General features: G+C 40.7%; 2 protein-coding genes across 2 annotated transcripts; both read right to left on the reverse strand.

The window, feature by feature from the left end:
* Positions 1–3,889, reverse strand: LOC116189208 (DEAD-box ATP-dependent RNA helicase 17). Its single transcript, XM_031518771.1, has 10 exons — positions 3,664–3,889; positions 3,451–3,523; positions 3,014–3,123; positions 2,309–2,452; positions 2,107–2,215; positions 1,675–2,000; positions 1,519–1,592; positions 1,086–1,390; positions 736–982; positions 1–653 (listed from the first exon to the last, which is right to left on the reverse strand). Exons 1-10 carry the CDS (start codon positions 3,821–3,823, stop codon positions 414–416), a joined length of 1,788 nt encoding a protein of 595 aa, XP_031374631.1. The 5' UTR covers positions 3,824–3,889; the 3' UTR covers positions 1–413.
* A 2,189-nt stretch (positions 3,890–6,078) lies between these two features.
* On the reverse strand, positions 6,079–8,119 carry LOC116187035 (pectinesterase inhibitor 3). Its single transcript, XM_031515614.1, has 2 exons — positions 7,748–8,119; positions 6,079–6,498 (listed from the first exon to the last, which is right to left on the reverse strand). Exons 1-2 carry the CDS (start codon positions 8,084–8,086, stop codon positions 6,235–6,237), a joined length of 603 nt encoding a protein of 200 aa, XP_031371474.1. The 5' UTR covers positions 8,087–8,119; the 3' UTR covers positions 6,079–6,234.
* Between the last annotated feature and the right edge of the window lie 491 nt (positions 8,120–8,610).

Here is an 8,610-nt window from a genome sequence, read left to right on the forward strand (position 1 = left end):
TTCGATGGATAAATGATTACAAGAACAAAGATTTTTTGCTAGAGGGCGCGCAGTGTATCGAACATATACAAGAAACATGCCCTGGTAGGGACCAAAAAATATAATCACACCCCTGTCAAAACTTCTGCTTGTAGTTACTAAACAGATACAAGCAACGCCTATAAACCAGAATCTCTCTTGCCATGTAAAAGTAAATTCCGAAACTACTTGGGATACAACTGCCTAGCTCGGTTCCTGAAAGCAGAACATTCCGTAGAATCATATTTTCCCACCTGACATTGTTAGGCCAAGATTAGTATGGACTGAAACACAGGTCACATTTAGTATGCCAATTCCGTTCCATTCTCCGACCATTCTTAATTACCAAACGTGATGTTGGCTTGGATTGTTAGCCCTAACAGGCTTTGGAGGTCTCATGTTTTGCCGCTGACCTTCCTCTTCTTGCCCAAGCCCTTCTGCCCCTGATCTCTCTTCCTCTTCTTCTGGAACGATTTGACGACCAAAGAGGGTTGCTCTTTCAGAGCAAAGCTCTTGGCTACATGTCCTATGTGGAGTTTCTTCACCATGAATATTCTCTTGAGCTCCCCCCGGTGGGCTGTATATGCACGAGTCCACGAACAATATGCACTCTTTGCCAGCTTATTTATATTTGCCTGAGGAGAATAAATGTGATTGAAATGTAACATAGAGCAGCATAGTCATATACCACGTTGAAAGAAAAGTCCACTCATATACCTCAGTTGACACAAATGACTCGAGTGCCTTTTGAAGAGATAGAACCCAAGGATGTGTGTCCAGGGCAACAAACTTCTGCGCATGGAATTTCTGACCGCGCAATGGGAAACTGTCCAATACCTTCACGATGGGATACTCTGTTAGTGAAACACCGTGTTTCTCGAGGTCCTTCAAGTAATCTATTTCAACAGGTTGTAAGAACAAGAGTGAGTCTCCTCTTTTATCCAATCGGGCTGTTCTGCCAACCCTGCAAAGATGGATGTCAAGCTTCAGAAGACAGTTCTGACTTACTAGAGATACACTGTCCAGAAAGATGGGAAAGTTACCAACATATAGACATGCAGTATTACCGGTGCACGTATTCAGTGGCCTCCCCAGGAGAATCATACTGTATGATACACCTGACTTTAGGGAAGTCAAGGCCTCTAGCAGAAACATCTGTTGACAGCAGTAGAGCTGACTTTTCCTCCTTAAATGTCTGAAATGTCTTTTTCCGGTCCTCCTGCTGCATATTGCCATGTAAGCGGAAAGTCTTGCATCTCAGAAACTTCTGTTTTGATTCTGCCTCTTGTAGTCCATAAGGAGCCCAACGAAATTCTGATAACAGGGTGTAGTGGAAATCTACCGCATCGCAGGTTGAAAAGAATACCACAATCTGCAGAATCAGAATTTTAGTGAGTTCACCTGTTAAGTCAAAGAGAACTTCATAAAGCTCATTGAGTCACAAAAGCTCACAACATTGTAGTATGAGCACACAATAACGGGCGAACAGCAGAGCACTACCTTATTAGATGGTTCTTTCTCAAAGAGGTGCTTCAGAACAGAAAGAAGCACTGCAAGTCGTGAACCACAAGGCACTGCATACAACATTTGTTAGGACACTCAAAAGCACAAGGAAAATGAGATAGTTCAACACAAACGCCATCCAGTAACACATACCCTTTGCATAAGTCTGGACTAATTGTGTAGGAAGTCTATAATCTCCTGTGGGTGCGATAATAGCATCCCCTGCATTTTCTAAATCCTCATCATTATCAGATTCCAAAGACCCAGATCGTCCCGCTGGTGTTTCTAACACTGCTCTCTCGCTTAGGCCCAACAAAACTGGATTGTCTAGGCTGATTTTAGCAAGACGATTTACTTTCTCATTCAAGGTAGCAGATAGAAGTAAATTCTGCCTCTTTCCCTCATCAGATCCATCTTGCCTGGAGCCGAGTATGTCCAGTATCTCTTCTATCTCTTTGCCAAATCCTAATTCAAGAATCCTATTGATATTCACAACAAAAGCAACACATCGACTCGTCAAACCATAAAGAAGAGCCGAGGCTAATTATTTCATCAAACAAAAAGCCTCTTAGATTAGAGACAGACCTATCCGCTTCATCAAAAACTATCCAGCGCAATTTTGTGTGCAAGAAAGACGACGTATTTTTTAGGTGATCCAAAAGGCGTCCAGGAGTTGCCACAAGAATAGATATGCCTACAAAAATTATATGATCGTATATAATTTCCGTCCTCATCGGATTATGAACCCCTCAATATTAACAATGACACAATGAAAGGAGCTGCATACCTTTCCGCAGCCTAGCCTTCTCTTTGGACCTGTTCTCACCACCCATTATGTAACCAGGGACAATCCAATGGAACCGGTGCAACAATTTCTGCAAAATTTCATAGACCTGCATGCACAACTCACGCGTTGGTACAAGAACCAACGCTAACAATTTATATATCAGTTAATTCGCATACACAATAGATGATGCAGAAGGAATATCAAACTAAACCAGAACAAACACACAATAACAAGAGGGAAGCAGCTCCCTTCCCCCAACTTTCTGTTAACTAAATACACTCTAATTCTAATAGACCATCTTGTCCCTTCTTAGGTTCAGATTAGTCGTACGTGGATTTCCCATCTGAAGTTCCAGCATACTCCTCATCACACTACACCCATAAAAGATAACACCCTTAAAACACACTCCTAGTTTATCAATGCCGCATCATCTATCAAGAAGTGACCATTGTACAACTTGGGAGCTCCACGAATTCGCTTACATAACACAGAGGAAAAGGGTGAGAAACAACGGAGACGATTTTTGGACATTACTACTTCAAGAAAGCTTTGTTCGTTATTAATTCAAGTACGCTAAAATTCCCCAAATGAATGATTCAATGCAGCAAAAAAGCTAAGTTGAGTAATACTAATAAAGTTCATCAGCATTGTCTAAGAGGAAAAAGAAGAGGTATTATAACTCCTCCAAGTGGGAATTCCACGCACCAAAGGTTCCATCAGACCGTTGAATTCGAGGATCCATCTTCTGCAGGTGATGAATTATAGGTGCCAAATAGGCAATGGTTTTCCCGGAGCCTGTAGCCGCATTCACCAGCCTATATTTTTCCTTCATTAAGGAGCAACAATGGAATAGAAAGCAAGCTCATACATTGAACCGAGAAGATCAAAAACATGAAAGAAAGAAGCACTGTCATTCCAAACATCATCTGTTACACAAAATACTACTATTTTAAGCGTTTGGGAAGTGCAATAATAACTTCAAAAAAAATAGAGAAAAAATAAAAAATTTAAATGAACAAGTAAACGATTCAGCAAGCAGTATACAGAAATACTCCATCTTTGTTGGCTTCAAACAACTAAAAAACAAAAAATGAAGAAGAAATTTCGGCAGAATTTCAAAAAGAGGATGACGGGAAGGATACACATGACGGCCGGACAGGACGATTGGAATCGCCTGGGCTTGGACCTGAGTCGGCACTTCGAAACCGAGCCTCTCTGCATAAAATAAAGTTGATCAAATGGCCTTGTATTAATATATATATATATATATATATATATATATATATAAGAGAAATTAAATTTACATTGAATTGATGATTAATTGATTGATTGATAGGGAGAAAAACGGAGACAACCTTTGAGCTGGTCGCATAAGCCAGCGTGCAGGCCGAGGCTGGAGAATGAGCAATCGGCGAATATCTCACCATCCTTCGAGCTGCTGCTCTTCTTCGTCTTCTCTTCGCCGGAGACTTCCTCTGTCGTCGGAGTCAGCTTCTTACTCTTCTGCTTCAGCATCTTCTTCTTCAACAAACTCAGCTCAGCAGTAGAACCCTGGACTGTAGTAGGGTTTATCAGACAGAAGAGGACGGAATATCTGATTTTCTATTTAACAGATTTTTATTTTTATTTTTGGGTTTTTGGTTTACAATTTTGGGTTGGGCTTGAAGGAATAATTAATACCCCCAGCCCCAATCTCATATTATTAATTAAAGACAGAAGAGTATGGGCTTGGGCTCCATATAAATTACGTTACCGGGAGCCGAGTACCGCTGAGCTCGAGCTTAGCCCCCCCCGAAAATTCAAAGTTCATCTCGAGCTCTGTCAACATCAAGTTGAGTTCGAGTCGGAGACATGCTGGATCGGGCAATCGAATCTGGTTCGCCATCGGGTCTGATCAAACCCAAGTAAAACCACATATCGAGATTAGTCGCTTATTTTTCTTGGGCACGGTTTTATTTAATTTACAATTCATAATTTCATAATATATGCATGACATTGCTAGCTAGTGAAGGTCGTAAATTCAGCCTCTGATCCTCGGTCAGCACTTCATCCTTGATCCTTGATCTTCCTAATTAAACTGCCTCGAACCCATCCAGACATGTCATCTGGAAGGTTGTCTTCGTCTATTTGAACTTGAAAGGAGCGTGGACGTCTCGATTATTAATTGATGATCATAAGAAATTAATAGTTCAACAAAATATTCAGATACAGATTTGACACTTAAAACATCTCAAGTCCACCAGCAACATAGGACAATATATGAGTAGTAGTGTGGGTATATTAACGGCAGGCTAGGTGGCTATGAATTTAGGAGTGTCCATGGAGTGTAGATGTATACCAGGTGAGACTACCCGCATTGCGCGCGAGTTTTATTAAGCTCCGTTAGTAAGATTATTGTGATCTTTTATTTCATTGTTTGTTGTTCGTAACTAAATTCGTATCACTTTCCATAATAAAAGATTAATTGCCATCATAATAAATTATTATATTATAAACTAATATTAAAATATTCTTTTTAAGTTAAAAAAAGGGTTGCTGCAGATGAGTTGGATTTGGTCGATGAAATGAATGATTGAAAGCATGGTTATATTTCTGCGAACCGTAGCAAATGAAGCCCTAACAGAAGATAAAAGAATCTATATATACTACATAAACTTGACAAAAGAATACATATGTATTATACATTAGCCAGGGTTAACGTGTACTGTGGTTGAGCTTATTGCCATGATATACTGTAGTTTTCCGATGAATGACGACATTCCTAAGAACTTCTATAAGGCGAAAAAGTTAGTGTTAAATTTTGAATTAAGCACCGTAACTTTTGATTGTTGTTCAAAAGGCTGCATTTTGTACTATAAGAACGATGCCACTTGTATTAGGTGAAAATTCTATGGTGATGATAAGCACAAATGTCGTTATGATTCTAAAGGCAAAAATTAAGGTCGTGGCGAGGAAAAAATTTCGCTACTTGCCTCTCATCCGAGGTTGAAAAGGCTTTATGCTTGTCCGACCTCTGCAGGCAATAGGAGATGGCATTACGAGAACCTCACTCTGAAAATGTAATGTATCATCCATCCGATGAGAGATCTTGGAAACACTTCAACGAGTTGCGCTCAAATTTCAAATCTAACCCTCGTAATCTTCGGCTTGGATTATATTCAAATGAGTTCGCTACTTTCGAAAGAGGGAAGAACTTACTCATGCTGGCTTGTTGTTATTATTCTGTACAACTTGTCTAGGGAATTGTATGACGTTGGAGTATATGTTTCTAACATATATCATACTTTGGCCAAAAAATCTAAAGTCTATAATAGATGTTTACTTGCATCAACTTATTAATGAGATGAAATAGTTACAACATATTGGGATTACTACTTATGATGTTTTGACAAGGCAAAACTTCAACATGAGGGCCGCTTTGATGTGGACTATAAAGGATTTCTCGGCTTATGGTATGTTGTCAGGTTAGATGACTACAAAAAAATTGGTATGTCGACATTGTATGAGTTACAACAAAGCATTCATACTACAGTTAGTTCGATTGCCACAGAACCATAGTTGTTTCGTTGTTAATTTCATAACTAATTGGTTGTTCATATGCAGAATTTCGATATGAGCGTTATATGAAGCAGACATTAATGAGTAAGTGTGTCGACTATGATAGATATATAATGACTATCGACGGGGTAAGTCGAAGGCTGACTTCGTTGGAGAAGCTCATTTGGTTGAGTTAGAGAAGGAATTGGCGAAGACACAAACGCTAAAGAAGATAAACAAAACAAGGCCAATCGAATAATTAAGATTAAGATATGTTCCACGTTAAGTCTCTTTCACACAAGAGATAACACTGATATCTCTCTAAATATATATATAGACAACTTATAAGTTCCCCGCATTCGTACATACATAGGTTCTTATCCTTAGGACTAACCCCTGCCACGGCTCTCATCAAGGCGATTGATCATGTACAAAGCATTGCTGGTAAGTCGGGCCACTCTGGTGATCTTGTGCCGCACGTCGGTCTTCACCTTCCCGTCGACTCCATCGAACCCGTCAAGACACGTATCCTCATTGGTCAATGCTGCACTAACCCAGGTCTCCGCGTTGCTCACCTGCCAACGGAACGTCTTCCCCTTCAAGTGCTGCAACTCCCCGAGTGTTCTGCTCAGCTCGTCTATGGAGTCCGATAACTGTAAAAATAAAAATATAAAAAAAATAGAAATAGGAATCAAGTTAACTTTTATCAGTACTCTTGGTATTTCCATCAAGTCGAGTGGCGAAACACGTGTCTCGATTCTATACTTTGCCCGAGAGATCGAGACATCACACAGATTATAAATTTTGAAAAGTTCACAGGCAAATGTTTTAGTCACTCATGAGTCATGTTCGACACATTGGAAGCACTGGATTTGTGGTACGAAAGTCATTTGCTGTAAATTTCGGTATCAGATCTAAGACTATAACGGGACGTTTGGATTCGGAGTTAAAGTCAACGAAACTTTAACTTTAACTGAGGAAGAAGACAAGGGTTTGTGAGCCCACCAGTTTGACTTTAAATAAAATAAATGGATGTAGTAGATAATTGTGTATAATGAGATTGTGTGTTTGAATAAGATATGGGACCCGCCAGTTTAACTTTTCAAATGTGTGTTTTGTTGTGTAGTGTAGAGTTAAAGTTAAAGTTAAAGTTAAAATCACGGTGATTTTAACTTTGAATCCAAACAAAACATTGCAAATAACTTGAAATCCTGCCAATGGGCCATTGTCATATCATACTTATCGATTTCTTTAAGGAACCATTGCCTGTACTTACAAGTCTTTGGATCAACTTTCTATAGTGGAATTTGCATCAAAAAGGGTTGATCTGATGGGAAGCCGACACCATAAACTACTGTCTAGGGGGACCAGATAATTTTTCTAGACCATATGGTTTAGTATAGCCGACAGACATAATAATCAAATTTAAGACTATGACCTCTATTGAAGGACACAGCTCTGCTCTCCATATGCAATTAGTATAAGGCCCCACAATTTCAAGAAGAGCTTCTGCGCTAGGAAACCAAAGTGTACATGATCTCAACATTTTTTTCGTCATGGATTTATGCACCTAATTAGATTGCCAGACAAAGCTAGCTATTGCACTAATTTCGGGGAACCGATGGGCTAAAACGAGTATAATCATGACAGGTTTGGGTGTGGGGCACTTAGCGGTCGCGTTGTACTGGCTCAACCCGTTCGTGCTATATCACGAAAATTCAAGGGTCCGCAAGAAAGTAGGTGCACTAATACAATGTAGCTAGATATTATGGAGCAAAACCAAATTAGTCAGTATACTAATTGCATTTTGTTGCTACTTCCTAGTACTCACACATATTCACATTCTGTCCTTCAAAACCGGATATTGATCGGAATATCGACCCAGCATTGTTAAGAAATTACCTGCTCCACGCAGTCATTCAGGGCGGCCTGCTCACGCTTGGACAGGTGGGCCTTGCCGGGTGCCTGAGTGCGGAGGAATCCCGACACGGAGCGTGCACGGGAGAGGCTGGCTTTGACAGCAGCCTGGGCTATGCTTCTGGGGTTGGCGGGGCCCGAGTAGGAGGCCAATGTGTGGAGGCAGAGATCAGGGTACTGGGCGTGGACGCAGGACGAGCGGATGAGATCCTGCGGCCCGCGGTGGCTCGGGGAGGCGTCCGAGGAGCAGAGGAAGAGGAGGAGCAGAGTGAGGGTGGAGAGCATGGTGGCTCTGAACTTGGGAGTGGGCATTGGTTGGAACATTTTTTTTTTGGGGGGGGGGGGGGGGGGGGGGGGGGGGGGGGGGGGGGGGGGGGGGGAATGATTTCTGGTATGGATAGGTGCAACAAGATTGGCTGTTCGGTTTATATACAGTGTCTGCATGTTTCTAATGATAGGACAATGTGTGTGAAATGCCAATTCTCTTAATTTTTACCATATGTTATTAAATAAGTGTATTCAATCTATAGTTCTGATCACGAAATACTTTTAGTAGGTCTTATGGCTAGGCAAGCCGACTCCCTAGTGTGTCATGGTCTTGATCAATAGAAGATACCTACTCTTTGACTTCTAGGTCATACATAAGAATCCAAATTAACGTTGCAAGATGTACTCATTAGGACCTATAGTTAATTGATTAATTTGTACAAACTCAACTACGCGACGTCTTTAGTATGTTAAGTTGATAAACAACTCCCAGGACTCGTTATGTACATTAGAGATTCGAGTATGAAGTTTCGCTGCAACTTCAATTCAACCTAGTTATCGCAAAATTTACTTGCAAAATC

This window comes from Punica granatum, chromosome 8 (assembly GCF_007655135.1).
Source record: "Punica granatum isolate Tunisia-2019 chromosome 8, ASM765513v2, whole genome shotgun sequence".
Taxonomy (NCBI): domain Eukaryota; kingdom Viridiplantae; phylum Streptophyta; class Magnoliopsida; order Myrtales; family Lythraceae; genus Punica; species Punica granatum.

What these genes read in the sequence shown, in the direction of transcription:
- LOC116189208 (XM_031518771.1), bottom strand. Translation starts at nt 3,823, where the DNA reads ATGCTGAAGCAGAAGAGTAAGAAGCTGACTCCGACGACAGAGGAAGTC. An exon ending in AGAAAGAACCATCTAATAAG is followed by an intron (nt 1,391 to 1,518) that starts GTAGTGCTCTGC and finishes CTGATTCTGCAG; the next exon opens with ATTGTGGTATTCTTTTCAAC. An exon ending in GCCACTGAATACGTGCACCG is followed by an intron (nt 983 to 1,085) that starts GTAATACTGCAT and finishes CCATCTTTGCAG; the next exon opens with GGTTGGCAGAACAGCCCGAT.
- LOC116187035 (XM_031515614.1), bottom strand. Translation starts at nt 8,086, where the DNA reads ATGTTCCAACCAATGCCCACTCCCAAGTTCAGAGCCACCATGCTCTCC. An exon ending in TGAATGACTGCGTGGAGCAG is followed by an intron (nt 6,499 to 7,747) that starts GTAATTTCTTAA and finishes TTATTTTTACAG; the next exon opens with TTATCGGACTCCATAGACGA.